This window comes from Vidua macroura, chromosome 13 (genome assembly GCF_024509145.1).
Source record: "Vidua macroura isolate BioBank_ID:100142 chromosome 13, ASM2450914v1, whole genome shotgun sequence".
Lineage (NCBI taxonomy): Eukaryota > Metazoa > Chordata > Aves > Passeriformes > Viduidae > Vidua > Vidua macroura.
The window spans coordinates 3,798,771-3,823,516 of NC_071583.1; the positions used below are offsets into that span (position 1 = coordinate 3,798,771).

Here is a 24,746-nt window from a genome sequence, read left to right on the forward strand (position 1 = left end):
CTGTGCTTTTTCCATTTTTGCTCTCCTGTTGAAGATGTTTTAACAAAATGGTGTTTGTGCTGTGGACATAGCAATGGACTGCCACCACTTTGTATCACAGATAGGACAATTTCACTGCAGTATTTAAGGTGCCTGGCTCAAATATTTGTGGTTGCACAACTGTGAATTTGACTTTACCTGTTCTGGGACTTTCCAGCCCCTTCCACAATGCATAATTCACTTAGGTGATTGAACTGCAATATTGACTTCCCTCGTTCATGTCATCCTAATATTTTTAAATACATTTTATCAGGAGTTATTTTTTGATACTGTGCTCCCACATATCACTGCTATGCAGATGTTACACAGATCTAATGACCGTTTTCCATTTGTTGGGTTTCACCAGTCTGTCCCACAACTTCGTGTGTTTCCTTATCACAGGCTTCAGTGTTCTACAAACAGTGTGGACCTAGGAGATCACGGTGCTTTTTCTTGGTTGCCAGCATCTAGCCCAAAGGGGGAGGCAGGTTTGGAGATGTTGCTTGTTTCTATGGTTAATAATCAATAAGACCCATTAGGGAGACAAGTACATACATCACTAAACTTTGACCTCTGCTCTCCAGATCAGTCCCAAGATGCCTATTCATATGCTGGTGACATCCAGATTGCGCTGTTGCAAAAGCCTCTTTGCTTGGGAAGGGATTACAGATTTAAATTGCGCAGCCTTTGCTATCTGTAGAGTACAGCATGCAGGATGCTTAGCTAGAGCCTCTAGTTTTTGTTGGCTTTCTTTACTACACAGCCGAGTTTTATATTTAACGCTGTTGCATGCAGAGTGTTTTATGCCTCTCTACCTTTCAGGCTGTTTTTCACTCCAGTCTGTCTGGCATTTTAAGGGTTTACAGACCCTGGAGATTCCTGGCACTGGCTGCTGCTTGCATATTGCTCCTCATCTTTCAGATCCTTTTTCTCCTTGCTCTTCGGCAGGCTGTTTCTGATAGAAAGTTTTTGGCTTGCTGTTTGAAGTTCCTGATAGTCGGCATTTGATCACTTGCTAATTCAGTTCTACAACTTTTTTTTCCCAAAGAAACCATGAAAGACTATCTAAAAATAGATTAAAAAAAAAAAAAAAAAAAAGAAAGGAAACTTTAAAAATACCCTTATTTTGCTGAATACAGGAAGTTTTAAGTTTTCTGGGAGGAAAAAACCCACATACCAAATTTAGAAGCAAATCAGAGATCCCAGGATGTTTGAGAAATCCATTTCTAGGCACAAAAGCTGGATGAAGAGTTTTCTTCTCCCTGTATGTCTTCCCTTCCTTAGAGAGAACATCTACTGGAATCTGTTAGCTGGGAACAAGCCAGATAAGATTCTTTTGTGTGGGTGGGTGAGAAGGGAGAGACAGGACTCTGGTGACAGCATCGGGGTCTGACCTCAGAGGGATCACAGGGACTGTGAGCTGCTCCGCCGGGTGATTCCTTCTGCAAATGATCAAGGTCCATCTTTACATTGAGTGCCTCTGCTCCTCCCACTGCGAAGCTGTTTCTGTTCCGTGTTCCTCTGAAGGTTAGAAACAGATGTCTAGTTTCCATCCCACATGTCCAGCATGGATCAGTTGTGCTCTTAATTCTTGTCTAAGAGCGCTTTCATTGCTGCAATGTGCTGCCTCCTTCCCCAGTGTATTTTACAGTGGTCATATCTCCTCCTGTGTTTCCCCAGGCTGAGAAAGCTGAGTTTGTAGAGACTCCTTTCATAAAACAGTTTTTCCATTCCCCTGACCATCCTAGAAACTCTTCTCCATGCTTGTCCCTGCTTGAATGTATTTTTGTCTTAAACTGGAGAATTGTCTGGAGAATTCCAACAAGATCTTTCCTGTGCACTGTTCAGTGGTGTTAAATGCTTCCTTGTCTCTTCATTGGTACTTCTGACACCCCTGCTGGGCATTGGCCTTTCCAGAAGCTAAGTCACACCAGTGGCACTCGAACACCTGAGGCAGATCTTCTTCCTCCTGCGTGCCACACCAATGAGCTTCTGCTCCAGGTGAGAAAGGCTGATTACAAGCAGCCAGCTATCAAAGTCAGTAGCAGCATATTTCACCCCATTTCCATTTTGCTCCCTCAAAGGTTGCTCTCTTTTTCCAGTGTGACATTCTCATCTTCAGGTTATAAGCACAATCCCTCCTTTTCCTAATGGAGTCACTAAAGGAAGTGTCAAGTAATGTTCATCCCTAGGCAGTTTTATGAGGACCTCTACCAATTATCTCTTCAGCTCCTTCTTGCTTCATCCCTTGCTCACTTTTCTATGCTTGTGCTCCCAGCACAACTAAAAATAGCCCATCTGACCTTGCATCCAACTCATTCCCGAAGTCTGGAAAATGGAACACTGTGTGGTAACTTCTGCTTATTGTTTCCCCACCCCCCCAATTATCAGTGGAGTCTCTGAGTGTCCCTGTAGTAAGCCAAAATGGTTGTTAATTCAGTAAATTTTGCTGGAGCATGCATACATCTCTGTGTTGCACCAGGGCCATCCATCAGCCAGCTCTGCGTTTACACAATCCCTAGTACAATGCTTTTCCCAAAAAGCTTATGAACTCAGTCTGGGCCATATATTCAAAGATGTTGTCAAGTGCTAAGTGAGATTTCCAAGAGTAGTTTCCTCCTGACTTGTCTCTGGCATTGGTACTCGAACCCCATGGCAGTTAACGCTGTGCTTTGAAAGCAAGAGAGGGTGCAGCATGCTGGCCACCAGTGCCTCTGGGCAATGCTTGTTTTCTGGTTTGGTATTTTATTTTGTGGTGAAGACTTCCAGGCTTCTGAGCACAGGTTCCTGCCTGCCTTGCCAAGGATGCTCTTATGCGTGGCAAACATTATGCTGCTTTGTATGAAGTCTGCCAGCTTTCACACAGCCTCTTTTTCTTCCACCCCTGGACGGTTTCTCCTCATGCTGGAAACCTGTGGAGGCTAAGCGCATTTAACCCTCTTCAGGAGGACACAGCAAAATGAATGCTGGCTGTTAAGGCGCTCTTGTGTAGCTGGTTCACCATTTCTACCCTCAATTGCTAATTTCCCTTTCTACCCACTTCTACTAAAAGGTGCTAATTGTGTGGTGATACGCAACTTCCCTGCCCCGGAGAGCGGCAGCATCACTTCTGATCCTTTTAGGTCTGGGTAAACTAATAGAGAGATCTGTGTCTTGAGCCTGATTCCAACTCCTATATAACAAATTCCTTATTAAATCCACAGAAAAAGTCACTTACTAGTGGTTAGACTTTGGGCTGTTCAGGGCAGCAGCCACTTCTGAGAAATTACGCACGTCTGATGCAAAATTACAAAAATGTGTATTTACCACAGTGACCAAGGGGGCTGAGAAGCTCAAGTTAATATTTATATTTGGCATTGAATGGTGACTTTGGCTGGGTGCAGCGTCCCCATTTATTTTTAAATCCTTTTATACCGATGGTCCAGGTGCAGGGAACTACCCCTGAGCTCTTGGCACCCCAGGTTTTGGAGGTCTCACTGTGCTGAAGGAGCTGCTAACAGGGTGTTTATCTCAGGAGTGCATCTCGGAGCATCTCTGGCCAGTTGCTCTGGGGAGGGGTATGGACTGCCACCCTGTGGGTTTGGACTGTTGCCTGTTTTCAGAGCTGAAGCAGGGAAGTAGGAGTAGCTGTGATGCCATTGGGGTGAGGGGAATGCTGAGCTGCAGGGGGGGAATGAAGCTCCATCTGTTTCATCCCAACATCACCATACAGATATAAAGAAGGTACTGAAGCTTGCTCTGGACCTCCCAGCATAGGCTGTGGCTACCAGGTTGGCCCAAGAGGTTTGTGGCCTGTGCTGTGAACCTGCCTTCCCCCACTGCCATGTCTCTTTACAAAGATTTTGTCATTAAAAATCCACATGGTGAGGGAAGAGTGCGAAGAAGTGGGTTAACAGGGCCCTCTCACAGATGAGAGTACTCTCAAACAACACACATTTGGCAGCAATGAGAAAGTGGCATCTTCTGGAGGCAAGGGTGGGAATTCCTTCAGGCGGATTTAGGACCTGCTGAACATCACTGTGAAGTTCAAACCATTTAGCTGGAATGAGTTTGAAAACTTGTGCCATGTGGGAGCCTAGAAAATACATTCCTTACAGTTTTGAAATCCAGACTACTGGAGTTAAGAAGTGTTAAATAACTTGCCCAAGGCTGCCTTGTGAGGACATGAGAGCCCAAACTCCATTAAAAATCCTCAAATGCTCAGAGGGATGCACTACGTGTGCCACCTCAGTGAATTTTGAGGCTGGCAGGATAACTCTCTGTGCTAATAGCAGAGTGTGAAAGGAATACCCCCACCAAGGCAATTGCCCTTTAGTTTGACTATATTTTCGGCCCTGACTTCTGCCAGTGGTTCATTTCTTGGTGTGTTGGTGTCTGGAGAGGGCAGCAGGGAAGTGCTGCTTGCAGGACACAGCATCCCAAAAGCTCTGGCTGGACCAGCCCACCGGTGGCCATGGCACTCCTCCAGAACCCTCCATGAAAGAAGAGACCCCAAACTGTGGCTTGAAGGGTGTTTAACAAATTGGGAACGATCACCTCCTGATGGATGCATGGGATTGAATGAAGTCATGCTGTGCTTGGCTTGCCAAGTTTTTAACACGTGACGTTATTTGTCAAGGAAGGAAGGTTTCCAGGGGAATTGATAACGAAGGATGTAGCAGGTTTTTGGAAAGAAAACAACTTTTGCTATGAAAACAGCAACCCTGAAACTTTTTTGAGGAGATAAACTGCTTTCTAAAAATGGGCCACAGCTCCCTGCTGTTTCCACAAAAACTTACTTTATGCCTGTGGTGGCTGTCACTCTGCTTAACACAACACTGGAGCTAAGGGAAACACCTGTGGCAGAAAATGGAAGCTGGACCATGCCTAAGTCAAAATTTCAGTGCTTTCTGCCTTTCTGTGCTTCTCATGTTCTCCACTGACCTTGTCCCCAAGAATGGTACTGTTCTTGTCCCCACACTCCTTATTGTCACCAAGGTCTGGAAGTGATTGCGCACCAGGTCTCTGCTTACCAGACCCCACAAGCACTGCCAAGTTCCTGTTCCCACACAGATTCCCAAAGCAAACGTTACAGCTATAATCTAAAAGAGCAAAAATGTTTGGAAAACAGCAGATGCAATGGGAAAATGACACTTCCTACATGTGATAATTGTGCAACCTTAACTCTGCCCTTGGAGTATGTCTGCGTCTTGCTGTATTGTTCAGGAACTTGCGTGGTGAAGAAAAAAGTCACTGGAAGTCTGTCTGGAAATTAAAATGGTTGGTGGAGGTGCCAGCAAGGGTTAAATTACCTGGGTGGGCATGGGGGGGCTGGGTAGGGTAAATGGATTACACAAAGCTCTTAAATACAGGAGGTAACTGTCAGCATGATTTGACTGTTAAAATGGGCATCGGTGGAGGGAGAAACCCTCTGTGGCTTGTGAGTCCAGATTCCTGAAGCTTTAATGCACAGGACACGGTTATGTTCCCTCCTGCCATGTAGGTGCCTATCCTCTTTAAGCCACTTACATTGGTTTGCTTTTAAGCAATAATTTTAATTTTTCCCCCTTGTACTCAGCCATGGATTAACTCTGCTCAGACTGTCTCCACGCTCTCCCTGCAGCCCCACTCACCACTCTCTCAGGTACAGCCCTGTGCAGCCCACACGTCCCTCCTGTCTGCCCTGCACCTTGCCTGGGGATGAAGCTTGCTGTTCACTGACGGGAGATGTTTGCCTGGCTTAGTCACTACTGAGAAAGTGGGAAAGCACAGTGGAAGAGCACAGTGAAAGAATGCCTGCACTGCAAGCCGTGTGTGGCTGTACCAACTTTTTTTGCCTTCACTCATCGCCCCTTGCGCCATCCTTCCTCAGCTGCTCACAGCCCCCATCCCCTCTGGCTGCTGCAGAGGAAGCAGCCCCATGTGAAAGGGGCTCAGCAAAGACACTGACAGCTCACGCTTGGCATGTCACCACCCCAGCCCGCCCCGCCAGCGCTTCCACAGGCCCCAGGGGGCCGTGGGGAATCTCAGGGCAGGACCGCTGCTTTTCGGGAAACGCCGCTTTTTGAGAATGCCACTTTTTAGGAACGCCACGTTTTGCCACCTCAGGAGTTTTGCAGAACCACAGCTCGTGCTTGGTGGAGTCGATAGATCACTGAGGGACTGATGGGAACATTTCTGGAAGCAGCACTACACCAGCGCTGTCGAAACACCTTGGCCTCTGGGCGGGCCGCTGCCCTGACCCCGAGCCTGAAGCCAGCTCACAGAGGTGGCAGCCGAGGCATCCGTGAGGGCACCGGGAGCCCGTCCCCGAGGTCAGGGCACGCAGCAGGAGTTGTCTCCCTCTGCCCAGCCAGCTCCGGCACTCCCAGAGCAGCCACCGGGCGGGCCAGCCGGCTCTGGCCGCCCTTCCCCTCACGGAGCGGGCCTGCCGTCCCCCGTGCGCCGCCGTCCCGCCCGCGGCAGCCCCGCTCCCCGGGGGACAGGCGGGCGACGAGCCCTCCGAGGGGGCAGGGACGGGAAGGGAAGGGGCCACCCGCGGGCTGCGCGGAGCCCGAGCCCTCCCGGCGCGGAGGGGCCGCGGCGCGGGAGAGGCGGCCCGCGGGGGCTCCGTGCGGGCGGGGGTGGGACCCGGCGGGGCGGCGCAGGGGGCGCTCCCGGGGCGCTCCCGGCTCCCCCCCGCTCCCTCCCCGGCAGGGCCGGCGGCGGGGCCGCCCCCATTGGCCGCGGCGCGGCAGCAGCTCCGCCCGCCGGAGCGGCGCGGCGCGGGGAGGGAGAGAGGGAGGAGGAGGAGGAGGAGGAGGAGGGAGGGCGCCGGGCTGCGCTGCGCTGCTAGTCCGGAGCGGAGCCTGGCAGCGGCAGGATCGGCGGCGCGGGGTGCGCAGCAGCCGGAGCCTGCTGGACGGAGGCAGCCCCGTCCCCCCGCCCTCCCTCCCCTCGCCTCTTTCTTTGTGCGCAGGGCAGGGGCGGCCCCGATCCATGGTCATGGGCGACAAGAAGAGCCCGACCAGGTGAGCGGGGGCGCGGGGGCGGGCGGGGAGAGGCGGTAAGATGGAGGGAGCGCGGCGCGGCCGCCTCTGCCCCGGCCCCGGCCGAGGGGATGGCGGCGGGTAGGCCCTGGCTGGCAGCCGCCGGCGTGTGCTCGGCCCCGGCGGGGGGAGGCGGCGAGGGGCGCCTAAGATGGAGGGAGCGAACGGGGAGGGGGCGGCGAGCCCGCGCCGCCCCGCCAGGTACGCGGGGGGCCGGGGCGGGGGGGGGGGGGGGGGGGGGCGCGGGCGGGGAGAGAGTGAGGGAGGCTCCTAAGATGGAGGGAGCGTGGAAGGGCAGCAGGAGGAGGAGTGCCGGTGTCTCCCAGCCTGCCGCCGGTGCCAGGGCTGGTGCGGTGCGAGCGCAGCCATGGCGGCTCCGCTCGCTCGCACTCCCCGCTCCGCGCACTCGCCGCTCCCAGACAAAGGGAGGTTTAACAAGGTGGAGGAGGGAACGCGCCTCCCAGCCCGCAAACTCGCCCACCCACCCTCCCACCCTCCCGCCGCGGGCGGGGGGACGCGGGCGGCCCGGCCCGGCGGGTTCGGCCCGGCGGGGCCGGGGCGGAGCTCGGCGCCCCCCGCACCTCTCCGGGCCCGGCCCCGCTCGGGGTTTGTCGGCTGCTCCCGGCCCCGCGGGAGAGCGGCGGTGCGAGCAGGCGCTGGGTTTCGGGGCTCTGTAACATGGTTTCTCATGTGTGTGTTTTCTTTCTCTCCTCCTCCTCCTTCTCTCTCTCTCTCCTCCTCCTGCCGCCTCTCTCCTCCTCCCCAAACACACACGTACACACACACGCTTCCCCTCTCCCTCCCCCTCCTCAAGGCCGAAAAGGCAAGCCAAACCTGCAGCCGACGAAGGCTTTTGGGATTGTAGCGTGTGCACCTTCAGGAACAGCGCCGAAGCCTTCAAATGCAGCATCTGCGATGTCAGGAAAGGCACCTCCACAAGGTACGTCCGCACCTTTGAACGCGGCTCGTGCTCCGCACTGGGCTGCGCCGACTTGTTGATTTTTTTCGCTGTTGCCTGGATATCGGCTGGTTGCATCCCCTCTCTCCCCCGATGTGGTCCCTTCTGTCCCTGTTCAAAAGCTTGTGGATTTTAAAAATTCTCTTTCAAGCGTTTAATTGGAACTGGAAGACATGTTTTGTGGATGTCGCAGCAACCTGAATCTTTTTGTTCTGTGCTTTTTTTTTTTTGTTGCTGGTGTACAGAGAACCTTTTGGAGATGCACAGCCAGCCAGAAACGCTCTGGCTATGGTTTGGGTCAGATGGTTTTTTGTGGTTTGGGTGGAGGTTTACCTGCGTTCTCTACAGGAGTAGAAATGATTTAGGATTAGGGAGCGGGAAAGGAAACGGCTGAAACTAAAGATGCCAAAGATGCCGTGAGAACAACTCTCTCCCTGAGATGTTGATCTCTCGGTGACTGTTGTCATCAGAAAGGAATCGGCTTTGTGCTCAGTGTGGGAATGGTGCGGGTTTTTGAAAGCTTTAGCTGTCAGGTCTGTCTGATTGCCTTACTCTGAGAAACTGGAGGTCTTTGTGAGGTGCTGAGTCTGACATGCAGTAGTTAATTTAATCTCAAAAAAGCCCCCAAACTTGCTGTTTCTCAGTTAGAGGGTTTGGAAAGTTTGTCCTGGTGGTATCAGTTGATGCTATAGGAGGCATGTGGTGCTGTGCCTTTCCTTTATTTTTGTGATTTGTTCTACCATGTTGATTTCTGATTTTGTTCATATTGTACCTTCCAAATTTGAGTTCCCATTGCAGTGCTCTGCCAAAGAAATAGTCTGTGAGGTTTCCATTGTGAGAGGCGTCGTTTTCCTTGAGTGCAGCTGTGTATTGAGGTGCTCTCATCAGCAGGCTGTTTGCATGACTTGGCTGTCTTGGCTTGATTGACAAAGGAGGTGAAAGCGTGTTGGACTGTTATTGTTCGCACTGTGCTTTAGACAATGTGAAGTGCCTACATTTTTAATGGGGAGCATGTTTGCGGGCCATTGAAACTCTCTGAGTTACAGTAACAGAGCACTGAAGTGCTTCACTCTGCGTTTTGTGATGCACGTCAGCTACAAGTATCTGTGCTTTTTACAAAATGTGCAGAGGTGTTGAACTTAAACCAGTAAATAGCATGGTTAGAGCATTGAGTAAGGTGGAGCTTTGGGACAGCAGTGTTCTGTGAGCTGATTCTTGACTCGTTCGGTCTTATTTAGTCGTGCAGCTGAGCCTTCCCAGCACGTTTGGTTCCTGTGGGTAGGCTCCGCTGGAACGTGTTGCTCCTGCAGTCGCCTGGTCCTGAGCCGCTCCTCCGGAGCGTGGCCATGCAGTCCCCACACGCTCCCAGTGTCACACCAGTGCCTGGGTGTCACCGGGAGCAGATGAAATGTAGGCGCCCAGATGGGATCTATCCTGTATCAGACACTATTATTTTCATTGGCCACCATGCTGCTGTTCATTTGGAGAGTAGCAGCCTGCTCTCATAAGCCCTTGCTTTTTTTTTTTTTTAAAGATAATTTTCAAACCGTTTGTTGCAGTAGTAGGATGGTTTGTCTTTTAAAGGGCCATTAAGAGCGATAGCAGTCGATGATTTCGGGTTAAGAGCTGTAGCCTTACTTGCAGATGTGATCCTCGGGTCTAGAACATTGTAATTCTGTTTAGCTTTTAATGGACCCTTATGAATGGCTTCTAATTTTAATTCATTTAATTCATCAGCTTTCTATTCATTTTTGCTGCTTTTAAAATGGCTTTTGTTTGTAGAATTTGAGAAAGTATTTAAAATATTCAATGGCCCATCATGTCTTCTTGCATATTTGTATAATTTATGAATAAATATAACAGAAAGCAGGAGTGATTGAGTGTTGTGAGAGAGCATTGTGTATTGGGAAGTTCTGGGAGGTCAGAGCGATTTGTGGTGTTACTTTGAATTTTATAGTATGTGATGTACGAGTCAATGCTGGGAAATTATTCAGAACTTTTTAAATAAATGACTGATGTAAAGATACTTAATGAGTTATGATTGATAATTTATTATTTGAAATATAAGGTGTCTGATGAGCTTGACTTTTAAGTTGCAATTTGACAAGTTGATGACGCTTTTCCACAGTTAAAACTGCCTTGCTTCATTGTGACTTACTTCAGTAACACTTACAGAAATTTATCAAACTCACTTTAAAAAAAAAAACTCAACCAAGTAGTGAAAGACATGGTGAGGCAACTGTTTTTCATCAAATTATTGTGTGCAATCACAGCATGCCCAGGGATTTTTTAAAGAACTGGTATGACCTACTTCTCCCCTCCCTCCACTGTGAAGCCGGTTATTTGTTGTGGAATTTACTTTGGCTGATAAATATTCTCTTATTTAAGAACTGGTGAGGCCCTGAGCTAATTCTCACCGTGTGTATATTTTTTCAGACTCAATATAATCTGTTGGCGTGTGGGAGGGGTGGCTGGCAGCAGTTAGAAGTTTTATCTTCTCAGATCCAACTATCTCCTTTCCCTAGGATCTTGTAAAAGGAGCTTCAAACAGCAGTGAGTTTTAGAGCTGACCTGCCAAGTCAAGATCATTGTAGAGGCTAAACAGTTAAATTGCACTCAACTGTTTTTTCAAGGAGCTGTTTATAAATATTTCAGGTGCACTTTTAAATAAAAATTAGGTCAAATCCATCTCTGAAGAATTGTGGTGCAAAGATTATATTAAACCTGTAGCACTTGAATACTGGATTTGTTACAGTATGTCACTAACTTCCTTTTCTCACCTGGATTCTTGCTATTTTATGGTTAAACTTTTATTACTTTCTATTTAGGCAAGTATGCTGAGTTTTTTACTGTTTTCCTTCTGTGAGGATGATGGTAAAGACACTAGCTAGCTCTGTTCAACACAGAGCACAGCTGGATGAGATGATGATTTAGCTGGCTGCAGAGTGAGCAGTGGGGAGCTGTTTGCTGGGGCTTACAGTGCCTTATTCCTTTCCTGGAGGTTTTTATTGGTGTTAGAGCACAGGGAACTGGTGCTGGTCATCACTTTCACTTGTGTCCTGTGGCTCATCTGGTGGTTTGCTCTGGTGTAGCAACACCAGCTCCTGCACTCAGGAGAAGACTGGAATTGAAACTTCTGTCAGGAAGTTTGCTCCACAGACACATGTTCCTTTCCAATATCCATTACTTCTTCAAACACGGAAGGAAAGTTTACTTTGGATTTCCTAAGAATGTGAGGGCAGGATTTGGCCTCGTATTTCCTGTCAGTTCCTATTTGAGGGTAGGTGATGGCTCTTTGTTTCTATTTGTTTTTCTTTAATGGCATTCTTGCTCCTCTTGTCCTTTGGTTCTCTGGTAGTTTACATATATTGTGTTCCTGTACACCTCTTGTAACTTCCTCTCTCCTCCCAGGCAGGGCCGTAAGTGTTTCTACATGGGATTGTTTTCAGACTTCATTGTGAAGGTGAATATTTGCTCCCCTCCTTATGACTTCAGGGAAACTGGTTTTTGAAACTTTTTGGATGAATAGGCAAGTGGTGCAATGTGGTGGAGCTTCTCTGATGTTAATTTTTCTCTAAATTTGGGGTGAATGCTTTTCTTTTCCAAACTCCATATCCTCTTATCATGAATGTGCCTTGAGTACAGAGAAATGCACTTAAAGTCAGTGGAAAATGTGAAAGCAACAAATGGATGTCTGATATGCAAATTAACCATGGGAGCTTTTACTACAAAATTGAATTGAAATATGTGTGTCCTCTGCAAGTATTAATTGAGCAAGAATTTCTGTTTTATTTGTTGCTAATACCTGTATGCTTGAAGTGCAAGGTTTGGAGTTTGCATCAAGTGATGCGATCGTACACTTCATTGTGGAGTGCCCAAGGACTGATGACAGTAGTGCTTCGCCTTTTTGCCATCCTTACTTTTGAGGGGAGGCTGAGCTAAAACTGTTTATAAACTGAATTCTTTTGTATGGAACAGATGTCTCAGATACTGGCCTTTGTTTCCCTTTAGTTCTGCAGAAAATTTTCATGTTTGCAGGATCTGAACTACCACGTTGAAGGATGCAAACTACTGTCTATGCTACCATGGAAAAGTATTCTCTTCTTCATCCATGCTGGGCTGACCAGAGTAGGCACCAGATAGTCCTGCTATTACTGGAATGAGGAATCAGGCTTATGATCCTGACCTTCATACAAATAATATGTGCTCTGCTTATTTGCCATGTGTTTGCAGGACTGTTCTGAAAACTCTTGAAGTGATGTGTGGCTGTGGTGTAGGTTGGAAGCCAAGTGGTTTAATTGGGTTCTCTCAAGTTAGTTAGCTTTCACTTGCATAAAGGTGGGCCTTTAAATGCCTTGATTTCTATAAAAATGGAATATGTAACTTGTCTAAAAAAAGTTGTTGTGGAAGCAGTGTTGGTGCTTTTACTCTGGAATATTTGTTTTACTATTTGGCTGTTTGAATCTATTGTTAAATCATCCCTGTTTTTCCTGTTGATTGCTGAATTTAAATGGCTGTTGGATTAGGAGAAGTGAGGCAAGGGCTGTACCAGCCTGGAGTTGTGGCAGTGTTCCACTGCAGCATCCACCTCCTGAGGATGTGTCCCCTCAGGGACTGCTGTTCGGGTCGGGGAGGGTGCAGTTTAACTCTGCCTTGGTACTGCTGAGTGCTGGAATGCACAATACCTATTTGCAAAATGTTTGCCCACGTGCCAGGAGTTCTCGAGACCCTTTTTGTCTCATCCCTTATTCACCAGCACTGCCTAAAAGTGAGTGGCTGTTACTTTGTAGATTTGGGGAGTGCTACTGCTAGGTCTGGCAGATCCACCAGGGCAGAGGAGCCAAGGGCAGGAGCAAACACCATCTGCCAAGCAGACAATGCTGATGGTTCACAGCAAACCCTGAATTCTGGGACTGTGGTTTGACAACACACCAAGTTTGAATCTGTGACTTGTATTGCAGAACCACATGTGTCTCAGCCACATGGCTTGGAGTATTGATCCATTATGAACTGACTTCTGGTACAGATTCATGCTACACTTATTTTTTTAAACTAGCTTGGAGTTAGTCTGTGAGTTTTCAACTGAGCAGATGAAGCTGTTCAGCTTCAGATCAGCTATTATCTGTCAGCCTGGTGCAAGCATAACCCTGGCATAAGATCTGTGTCTTGTACTTTGGCTGTTTGAAAGAAGTGAGAGTTGTGTCCTGATTTGCTCTTTGCGGTGTTTGGCTCTGATTAATGATCTCATTACCATCACCCCAGGATTTCTCTTAGATCTCAGCACCTCTGGGAAATCATTCTCAGCAGGGAGAATCCTCAGTGTTGATGTGCAGCACCAAGGCAATACCCCTTTGCTATGGTTGTCAGATTTGGGTACCTGAGAAGCTGAGGGTGGCAAATTCAGTAGGGACTATGGTGGTTCTCATGACTCACTTTGCTTCTACCACTTTTTTTCTGAATATCCTACTAAGTAACAATAGCTATACCTGGTTGTTTTCCTTTTTTTTATTAGAATAAAAAGATCTTTTGGTTAAAATAAATAATAAAATCTTCAACATGGAAAAGGGGTGTTGCTAATATTTATGTAGAGTACGTTTAGATTAATTGTGGGTGGTAGGGTTTAATCTGTGATTTCTTGTGGAGACTCTATGAAGATCTAACGGATAAACTGCAACACTGAGTGTGTTAACACATCACTGATAATATGCAGCGTGGATATTATTCATTTTTCCCTTCCTCCATAGGCTGCTTTTCTGGGAGATGGCAATCTAAATCAAAGTGTGCATGTGCGTGTAGGAGGAGAGGGCATGCAGCTCTCTTTTATTGCTGTGAACAGACGTGGTGTCCACTGGGATGCTGACCCCTGGCTCCCCACAGGTCCTTGTGGGGAACTGGTAGGCAGAGGAATGCAGAGCAACTTTCTCTGCATGCCTTTCTTAATTGCCCTGATTGTTTCATGTTCCCATCAGCTGCTGCTGCCTTTGCAGGGCTGGTGGGTGTGTTTGCACCCTGATGTGGGGTTTGTCTGGTAAGATGAATTGGTTGAACTGGAAATAAGACAGTGTGCAGTGTTGCCCAGAGTGATAGTTGAGAGGAGGGAGGTGGTGGATGCAAAGTCTGGTTCCCTGTGGCATCTTGGCTGAGTGTCCTGTGCTCAGTGTTGGCGTTCCTCAGCAGCATGCAGCACTCTGGGACTCTGTTGTGGCTGAATTTTAGGTCCCTGAAGAAAATGCATGAGACCCATGACCCTCATGAAGGGGTGAAAGGAGTCAGGAAATGTGCTGTGGGCTGGATGGATTGTTTTGGCTGGCTACACCTGGCTTTTGTGCTATAACTTGGACACCCCTTCCATAACTCCCGGTGAGTTCACTGCTCATCTTGAATCGGGTGTCACTCATACTCCAGCTGCTTTGTGTTGTTGGTAGGCTTACTGTTCCTTGCCGTGGCACTGCTCCTTTTCTTCCTGCCTCTTTGTTCTTGAACAGACAGGTCCTTTGAGGGTCCTTTGGTGAGGAACACAGAAGTTCACAGCACTTCGGGGAGTCCTGCTGTCTGCAGGAATATGGCAGCAGAGTGAGACACACGGCTCCTGCGTCAGCGTGTGCTCTGCTTGTCCTTTATTTCATGTGCATCTCTCCTTGTCTGGGGAATTCTTCTTTGGAGGAAACCCACTGACCTATTTTGTGGGATTTCAGGTGGTTCTGTAGGTTAGTGGGTTCCAGTCCTGCAATGTAGGTCACTTGCAAGGTGTGCTGGAGTTTTGTAATGCGTAGCTCTGACCTGAAATAGGATTCATACAAACTCTCTCTGTGGCTGTGTCTTGCAGCTGTACTTTGTCTCTTTGCACTGGGCTATTTCTTCACAAGGTAAAAGGAGAAATTTGGCCATTTCCAGAGTGAAGGGGTCTTACAGGAGGGTTTATGAATGTTTATTTAAAGTTGTTTCAGACAGGTAAGGGCAAATTTCCCTTATTGCCACTTTATGTTAAGGGCACAGCAAAAAAAGCAGACCAGGAACACTGAGTAGCCCATCCATGCTACCCTAAGCAGATGTCCAGGATTACAGGATACAACAGAAATAATGTGGAAATGCCTCCATTACTTTTATGTAAGTTCCTTTTACAGCTGACATATGCTAAATACATTGATTGTCTCTTTGTGCAGACAGATTTCCTTTACATCAAGCAGAGCTCCTTTTGCACTTTTTGGTGCATCTGGAGGTACAACCAGATCCTTAACATTGCTCTTCCCATAAACCAGCTATTAATTAGGAGCATGTTCTTTGTAGCAGAGTGCTAATTGGTACACCAGCAAAATCACTGCCTGTTAAACATAGGAAATGTAGTAATTCTGAGTGGCTCAAATATAAGTGAGAGAAAAGCATCACTTGTTTTTGCTGGCCCACTGGGTTTTGTTTGACTGTTCAGTAACTCATTGCATCCCAAATCATGTGAATCTCAAGTTCTCCCAAAATTAATTGCTTAAAACTGGGTGTGGCTTTGATAATATTTTATTCCTGAAGTTCTCTCTGTGTTTCTGAAAGTTCAAAGTACACCCACAGCCAATCTTCTGTTAAATAGTACTGGAAATTCACAAGGAAAAGGGCTTGTAGGGATCTAAAATATGGATCATGAAACCAGGAGACCTGATTTGAGCTGTATGTGGTCTTTCCTGAGACACTGGCTGGGGATGGTGGAACACACCCTTATGCCACAAGGATAAAGGTACCAAAAACTTGGAGAGGGAATTTTTGCAAGGGTGTGAAGGGACAGGACAAGGGGAATGGCTTCAAACTGGACAGAGGGCAGGGTTAGGTTAGGTATTAGGAAGAAACTCTTCATAGTGAGGGTGGTGAGGCCCTGCACAGGTTGCCCAGAGAAGCTGTGGCTGCTCCATCCCTGGAACTGTTCCAGACCAGTTGGACGGGGCTTGAGGCACGCTGGGATAGTGGAAGGTGTCCCTGCCCGTGGCAGAGTGGTTGGAACAAGGTGATCTTTAGAATCCCATTCAAACCCAGGCCATTCTGTAATTCTCTGTTCAGAAGTTCCAAAAACTTTAGTTTTAGGATCTTACCAGATTGGTTGTCTTTAAATAAAATGGAAGCAAAACAAGTCAGTTTTGGATTTTGTTTAGGGCTAAACAAGGAATAAATGTTTAGACATGTTTTCTCGAGCAGATTGTTTATGGGGATTTCAGAGTTATAATGAATTGTTTGTAACATGCAGAGGTGCTAAGTGAGATGAAATATCTTGCCTGAGATAAAGCTGTCTTCTTCAGATTTATATTTTTGAGTAGACAGAAGTGAGACTGATCATAATCTAAAATATTTTATCTGAACTAAATTATTTTTGTGCATGTGGAACTGTGTCTGGGTAATTCATGTGCAGCTTCACATGGTTGTTTTGGGAAGGTGGACAGAGGATGCAGAACTCCTGGGATCTGGTGGCTTCAGTGGTGTAAAGTTGATCAGAAAACTGCCCCCTGTGAGTAGAGAGTGTGGGTTACTCCCTGTACCCCAGTCTCATATGTGCAGTGTTTTATAAATTATAGGGGTATTTATTAATGGGATAGAATTGCTGTCTTTTTTTTGATTGTTGTTATCTATGTAGTAAATAAATTAATGGAAGGATTTATATTTTCTTTCACTTCTGTTTGCAGGTGACATTGGGGCTTGTATGATGCTAATGTGATTTCAGCCTGTGTAAGAGATGCTGGAATTTACCCTTCAGCAAGTCAGCTAGCTAAATATCCTCAGGATGCCATTTTTAATCTGTACGATTATATTCACTGTCTGTATTATAATTTGATCAAGAAATTTATGTCTATGGTACGTGTTTCATTCCTTTGTTTAATTAAAAAGAAAAAGATCTAGTTCAGCAAAAGGATGTAAATCTTACTTGTCCTAGGTGGACAAAGCATGCTGATCTGTTCAGGTTGCTGGAAATGTGTGTCCCTGCTGAAATATTTGGCTCTCATTACATATCTTGGAGCTCTTATTCTGAAAGTGCTTTCACTGTTTTTTTCGGAAGTGGCACAGAGCACTTTCTCTTCCTGAGATGAGATTTCAATAAGAGAGGCAATACATTGATGGATGATGGCCCTGTGATGGAGTCAATCAGCCAGTGCAGTCATTTGTCTCCTGGGGATACAGGGTAGAGCACATCATTAGCAGCAGAAGGGGAGGCTTTCCTCTGTAATGCTAATAGGGCCAGGGAGCTGGTTGGTGCCTGTTTGCTGCCATTGCTCCCTTATTACAGGTGCCTTGAAGAGAAATAAAACCATTTTCATTTGTTATCTATGGGTGTGGATCAATTTAACAGAAATATTTAATAAGCTTTAGGAAATATTTGTGATTCAGCATAATCTTAGCAATTTGTAAACCTGCATCATGTAAAAATGCTGCCCATAAAAATGGTGAATTATTTTGGTTTTACACACAGGTAGCTTGACTAGTGGAGAAGAGACAGGCAGCTGGCTGATTTGAAGGGCAGTGGGTCTTAATTGGAGGAGAAGTGTTGAAAGGGAAGCCTTGGGTTGCAGAAGTTACTGCAGCAGTCTGGTGGCACTGGGCTTCTGTCAGAGCAAAAGGCAAAGCACGAGGCAGTGAGGGAGGGTGGCTTGTCCAGGGACAGCTGGGGCTGTGCTGGTGTGTGGCAGCAGCGCTGAGCTGGATTCAAGGTAGCTTGTTGTGCTGGGCATCATCCAGCTTTGCCCAGGGAGGGTGAGTTAACCTGCAAACTGCTGTTCTGCCATGGCTACTTCGCTCCTTTCTGGGCTCTTGGGAGCCACAGCAGTGATCCCATCAGGAGCAAGCATGGACTTCCCTCAAGGTGGGCAGGAGTGCTCCTGTTGTGGGATACAAGGCTGCAAACCTCGTGTAAGCAGAATCTGTGTCCAGAGATGGTCAGTTCCAACAGGGCACACGCAGAAGCTGGAAACGTTGGGAGGACAGGCTTGTTCTGAGGGGCTGGTGGGTGTTTCTGTACCCTCCAGTATTGTAAAATGTACTACCACACTCCAGCACTGTGAGCAGGGGCCTGGCAACTTGGACATGGCTTTTTTTGGGGGGAAAAAAAAGCTTTAACTTGCTCTGAATCTGGACATTTAGGTAACTCATCTGCATACGTTTACCTATCTGCAAAGTAAATGCACTATGAAGTCCACATACAGACTGTAGGAGGTAAAGTTCATTTTTGGGAAGCACTTTAGGTTCTGAAATATCTTCTCAAAAACTGCATGTGAAGTCAGACTTTGAATAAACAATGTTTATCTTCCTTTCCCTGAACTGTATAGATAATGGTTAAGAAAAAAGAGCAGCGGCAGCCAGAAGGCAAGTGGTGTTGAGCTGCTGGAATGGTGTGGTGGGTACTTTTTGTACACTTCTTTTCTCTCTGTGTTTGCTCCTGAAGAGGAATGGCTCAGCTGTGGTACTAAAGGCATGGGGTTGTCAGAGTTGTGCAATTTTACATAGGGGTTAGCAGAGCATGCTTTGTCATGGGTGTGGGAATACAGGGCTCTGGCAGCAATTAAGAGTCATTAATTAGGAGTACTTATTGCCGGATGTGAGTCAAGTTAGTTGTAAGTTGCTTAACTTCTGAGGTCAGGAAGATCTGATGCATCTGAGACATGCTTTGTTAGCATCCATGGGACTGTGGGGCTGTCCACAGGGACGGGCTGGAATAGCAGAGCTCAAACTGAAATTTTGAGCTTCATTAGATGACTTATTGACAGTTTGGCAGCACCTCTGCCAGCTGGGACCACACATTTGCATTCAGAGCTGCAGACCTCTGAAGGATTCCTTGAGGTTCCTGGCTTCCATCAGCTGGGAATGTACAAGGAATTTACACTGCCAGGCTGAGACACCTGAATCAGCATTCAAAAAAGCAACAGTGAAACTTTCTGGTGAGGAAAAGCTGTTCTGTCTCTATGAAGGGGATGAATTTTTTTCCAATTACAAGTTAACAAATTGATAGAAAAATCAATGACAAACAGAGCATGGGTAGAATATAATGCCCATGTGCTGCATACCTGCTCTGTGAGTGCATGGGAGTGCACACCTTCATGTTCAGCCTGTGCACTTAAAAAGATGTAAAACATGAGGACAGTCTCACTTCTTGTGCTTGAAAGAGGCATTTGTGCTGCCAGTGGCCCAGCATGTCAAGCAAGTAATGGAAAAAGATCCGTAATAATGTACCCGTTATAGTTCTCAGGATTTTCCCTAATGTGCAGGGACAGTGAAGGATAGCACTGAGCAGTAGTTTGGTTTTATTTCCATCTCTCTAGTTTTTCCTGTCTTGCCATTTTTTTGGGGGGGTTTTAAGCCAGACTAACTTTCCCACTGGCACTCTGAATTCAAAACTCTGAAGTTGTACAGCTGTGTACTGCACTTATTTGTTTATAAAAGCTGTCACAAGCATGAGTGGTTTATTTTTTTTTCCCCCACAAAGGTGTAGTGTGAGGAACAGGTTTATTTAGTCACGGGTGTGGGAATACAGACATTGTGCTTAGAAATAAATTTAATAACAGTTGGTTGCTTTATTTCCGAGTGTGCTGGCATCTGCAAGTCTGTCTTGGTTCAACAGGTAGTTGATGCTTGGGGAGAATGTGACCTTTTGCTCCTTGCATTGATTTTTTGAGTCATGTCCAGAGGCTGCAGAAGTCAGCACAGCACTTTGCTGTCAGCTGCAATGGCTGGATCAGGCCTCTGGGATTGATGCACTGAGAAAAAAGGGAATAAGTTGAGATGAAACTTAACATGGTTGTCTTTTGTGATCTTGCTTTTTTCCTCAAGACTGTTTGTTCAAGTAGATGTTTTTAATAGATAAAAAAGATTTGAGAAATGTGTTGAATAAAGCCCTAAACAAAGACTTCAGGAAATAGCATTTTCTGTGTCCATGTAAGCAGAGCTACTCCTCAGACTACTCTGCTCTTGGTCTTCATGGAGCCTCTTAAGTCTGAACAGGGCCTGAGACTGCTACAATTCTGGATCTGGTTATTTTCTGTTTGTTTTGGGGTTTATATTTTTTTAAAGAGACCACCTCTGTGACCGAACATTTTCTTGTTTTCAAGCAGAATACAACAAAATACCCAGAAAAACCCAAGAGATTCACCAAATTTTGCAGAGCTACAGTTTTCAACGAGCCTCATCTATGTGTTCACTTGTATCAAAAAGATTACATTTCTTCTCCCTGGAGTTGTATCCATGTCTTTGCTTGTATAGCCAGCAGATTATTAGTAGGTAAGACAGGTCAATTATCATGACTTGCTGCTTTCCCTGCTTGTGCCAGTTCAGGGTATTATTGTTAACAGCTTTTAAAGTGAAGTTCCTGCTGGAAGAATTGCTGGCTCCAGGCAGAAAAAGTTTTCCAACCAGTTCTGAACTACTGTGACTTTTGAATTTTTTGAAATGCTGATAACTGCTGCGAGTGCACCTTGAATCATGCATAGCCTGAAGAGCATCCTGGGGGTAGGGAGACATAAATAATTGTTTAATTGCTCTGCTGTGTAGCTTACATCATGTTGAGTATATAGAAAAAACTGATTCTAAACAGTGGTTTACAGTAACAGTTCTCTGAGTCTTAAGATGAGCATTTATCCCAGTAAAGTGTAATGTGGTGGTAAGCAAGACATGCAAATGTGTCTTGACTTGAGTTTAAGTTTGTTAATAAAAATGTTGCCAGTCTCTCAGCTTTCAGATGTTTCATAATTATGCTAACTGAAATCTTGAAGAGTTTTAAAAGGAAAACATCATTTTATTAGAAGGAAAAACTTTGTCATTAACATGTACAAATTGTTAATAACTATTTTCAAATTTCATTAGATTAATGAATAAACATGTCTTCTGTGGTTGTTAGCAGATACATCAGAAATCAAGTAATATACGAACATTGTTTTAATTAATTGATAATTCTAAAAATACACTTTTGACATCCAGCTCTTAGGCTTCAAATTAATCAAACTTGGGCTTTTTTATACTCCAGGAAAATATGCTCATTTCTCAAAACATGCAGCAAAAGCAAGCTCACAAAAATCAGTATAACAGTACAGCCATTGCAAAATATCATTACAATAGTTAAGTAATTATCCCACTGCATGACTTAGCAGGAGGGATAAATAATGCATGTAGAATTGTGTTGGAGCTTGCAGGGAAGGTCCCAGCTGCCAGAATGGCTGGGAAGGGCAGAGCCTGTGTCCAAGGAGGGTGTCTGCTGGGTCCAGGAGCTGATGGCTGAAACCTTTCAATGCCTCTGAGGAAATGCAAACCAGACCAAATTTTCTCTTTTCCCTATAAATTTGAAGGTGGCCACTGGGAAGAAATCCTCCTTTGCTGTGTTAGCACAGCTTGGCTCCGGCTGCTGCCCAGAGCTGCCCTGTGGACAGTGTGTCCCAGCCCCTGAAGGAGCTGTGGGTCTGGTCAGCAAAAATATTGGCTCTTTCTGCAGCAAACAGATGAGGGGTTTGATTTGTCTTCCTTTCAGCTAGAACTGAATATTCTGAATCTGTCAGTTGCTGTCAAGAGGATTGTACTTTGGATTAGTGAGCTCCTGGAAGCAGTTTGAATCATTGCAGTTAAAAGCACGCCGAACAGCGGTGTAATTAATAGTTATATAATGTACCCAACAAGCTTAGGAAGCCAGGATGTAACTTGGAAAAAAACACAGCCCCACGCAATCCCTGCATTGCTTGAGGACCACTGTACATTTAAAGGGTGATGCTTTTTGTCCCAGGACCATTATGGTCAGGGCAGGTTTGTTGCTGATGTGTCAGTTCCCTCACGAGACTTGTGGAGGAATTTTTCTGCACCTTTCCCCTTCCCTTCCTTTTCTCTGATGTCCTTCTCATCAGGCCCTGGTCAACCCAAGAACATTGCTCATGTTAGACTTGTTGGAACTATTCTTTGCTTCTGTGTTTGCAGAAGTCTTTGTCTGCTGTGTAATTATGGATGCCACATGAAAAAACTCCCCAGCTCCTGAGAATAATGCTCATTTCTGTTGTGGAGGTTTTGAATAGACATTTCAGGGCAATTATGCAATACCCTTCTGCTATGCAGTACCTGTCAGCCCTTAACCACTTGTGTTTTTAGGGGAGCTGAAATGGCTATTGAGCCTTCCAGAGTAATTTCTGCTTTGTGACAAGCTCAAACCTGTCAGGCAAAGCTGTGTATTTCAGCAAGGCAGCAGGTGAGTCTGTGCACCTCAGACCTCCTGTCTTGTAGGGATTGGACTGGAGGTGTAATGCTTTCAAGTTTTTTATATTAATGTCTGTGAATATCCTATGCACACAGAGATGGTGATCAAAATTCTGAGGTGTTGCTCTAATTCTGGGTGAATTTGATAAAAAATTAATGTAATTTTCTTCCTTTAGCTGACTGCTGAACACTTCAGTTGTCTTAAACCTTTGCACTCCAACATCTAAAAATGTTTTTTTCCTCTTGGCTGATGTGTAGGTGTGATATTTGGAGACATGGTTTAGTGGTGGACCTGACACTGCAGGGTTGGGCTCTATCTTAAAGATCTATTCCAACCTATGTGATTATGTGGAAAAGGCAGAATTTTTCTGGTACAGAACTTAGTATTTCTGTTTCTAAAAAGGTACCTTATCAAATGTGATTGGTTGGTGATTGATTGGTGATTAATTAGAAAGTAATTGTCATCTCTAAAAAGAGCTACTTTATTTTCAAATGGGATACTATTGCTAATCAAATGTAAGGTTGCCTGCTCTCCTGGTTTCTATCTGTATTGCTTCTCCAAGTCAGTTTGCTCAATATTCACTGCCACTGACCTTGGATAATTAAGAAAAAAGTTCGCTGTTCTGAGATGATAAATGCAGCTTCTGTTTGGAATGAGACTGATTAGCTCAGCTGTGTCATTTAATGTCTGTAGTTTCTGGAGGGATGGATGCTGTCTCTGCCAGGGTTGATGTCCCTCTTCTGTTCCCTGATACCCAGCTGAAGCTGTTGCTGAAAATCCCCCAGGCCTCCAAGATCTGAAACTTGGAGCGGACCTCTTCAATTTTCAATGAAAATGGATTTAAGGCTTCTTTTCCTTTCTGGATCACTGACACTTCCAGCATATTCCCAGTGCAGCTCCAAGGCTGTAGTTGTGCCCTGGGTGGGGTTTGAGATTCCTGCTTGGAGCAGCAGCTGGAGCAGGACTTGGTCGTTCCTGTTCCACAGCAGGGTCGATGTCACTGCCAACCCTGTGCACTGGGGGCTGAGTGGAGAACAGAGAAACACCAGTGGAGAGAAAAGGCCAAGTCACAAAAACAACAAAAAAAGTTAAGGAGAAGAAAATTTTTTTCAGACCTGTGAAAATATTTGTCAGAATTTCTGCTGGACAAGTCCCTTGCCTCTCTTACTTTTCTCTATGCTGCTGCTTGGGCTTCATTCTTTACTTCTCTTTTTTTGCTCTCTGAGTTAATTGGATTGTTTGTGACTTAAAATACCTGCTTGTTTACAGTGTGAAGGCTGTTTGTTTTTTAAACATCTTCATGTTGATCATTCAGTTGCATGGTATTTTAGCGGGCTTTTTTCTTAGTCTAGGCTTTCCACATGAGACACTCACTACTGTATTTGTTCTGGCAAAGTACTCCAGGCTGAGGATGGTTTATAAAGTTAAAGTTGCGTTTCAGTGATCTTTTTTGGTTTTGTTTTTCTTTAGCTGGTGTCAGCCTCTTCTTTAGAGATTATTCACTGGTGGTAAATTGTGTATTTTGTTATTACACAGTGGATGACTGTTCCTGATGGGATCTTTGGGTGCTGATGTGGTGGCAATAATTATCAGTAAGATTTTGAATGGCATGTGGACTCTTGGCTTTTGAAGCCAAATCTGCAGCCTTGAAAAGCTTCAAGTCATCATAATCTTCCCCCCTTACAAAGGTAGAAATTTATTTGGGAAATTGCATAAGACTTGTTATGCAAGCAGTCTCTTTTTAGCCTCTGTGTAAAGTGTATTATAGAAAAAGGTGGGTTTTTGTTGGTTTTTTTTTGTTGTTGTTTTTTTTTTTTTGTGGGTTTTTTTTTTTTTTTTTTTTTTTTTTTTTTTTTGCAAATTCAGGCAGCAAGTGGCACAAAAATCTCACAACTGAGATGTTTTAATGAAGAGAGGTTTTAATGAAGGTTGTGTTGTTTTTGGAACAGAGGTAATGCAGAACTGCACACAGCTCCAGCAGATGCTCACACCTGTTCTCACAAAGAGATTCAATTCCCACCATGCATCCAGTTCCAAGGAACACTGATTGAGTGGACAGACTGTAGATAAAATCACCATAGGTCTGTTAATTGAAATACATTTTTCCTAGAATGTTGCTAGTAAACAACTACTTAAATGAAATCTATCCATACCTTATTTCACATCTCATTTAAGGATTTGCTGCTTACCCTAAGTTCTAGGTCATTTTTCACATGTCTGTGCATGTCCTGAAGCAACTCATTTTGTAGACATCTCTCCCTTTCCTCTGCAGGCTGATGCATGGCTTTGTTTCTGAGTTTCCCTGAGAACCTGGTTTTAAATAGAATGAGTGGATACAGTGAAGTATTGCTGGGGTTGTAGGAGGACACCAGACCCCTGGTCCACTTCACACCTTTAACTCCACAGCATTAAAACAGTGTGGCTGCTTCCCAGCATCAAGGGCCTTATGGGTTTTACATTCAGGTTGTAGCTGTGTGCCTTGAATAAGTCTGTTTAGTTGAGGAAGGGCTGTTTCATGTAATATGAGTGGAAGAGTTGCTTGAACAAAAGAGACTTAAAATGAAGCTGTTAATTG

At 45.6% G+C, this 24,746-nt stretch overlaps 1 protein-coding gene across 1 annotated transcript in view; it reads left to right on the forward strand.

The window, feature by feature from the left end:
- Positions 1-6,829: 6,829 nt before the first annotated feature.
- The window catches only part of RYBP (RING1 and YY1 binding protein), a 41,943-nt gene continuing 24,026 nt past the window's right edge, over positions 6,830-24,746 (forward strand). The window contains exons 1-2 of the mRNA XM_053989124.1: positions 6,830-7,007; positions 7,840-7,965. Of these exons, the coding sequence (XP_053845099.1) occupies positions 6,976-7,007; positions 7,840-7,965 (158 nt within the window). The 5' untranslated portion in view covers positions 6,830-6,975. The remainder of the gene's footprint in view (positions 7,008-7,839; positions 7,966-24,746) is intronic.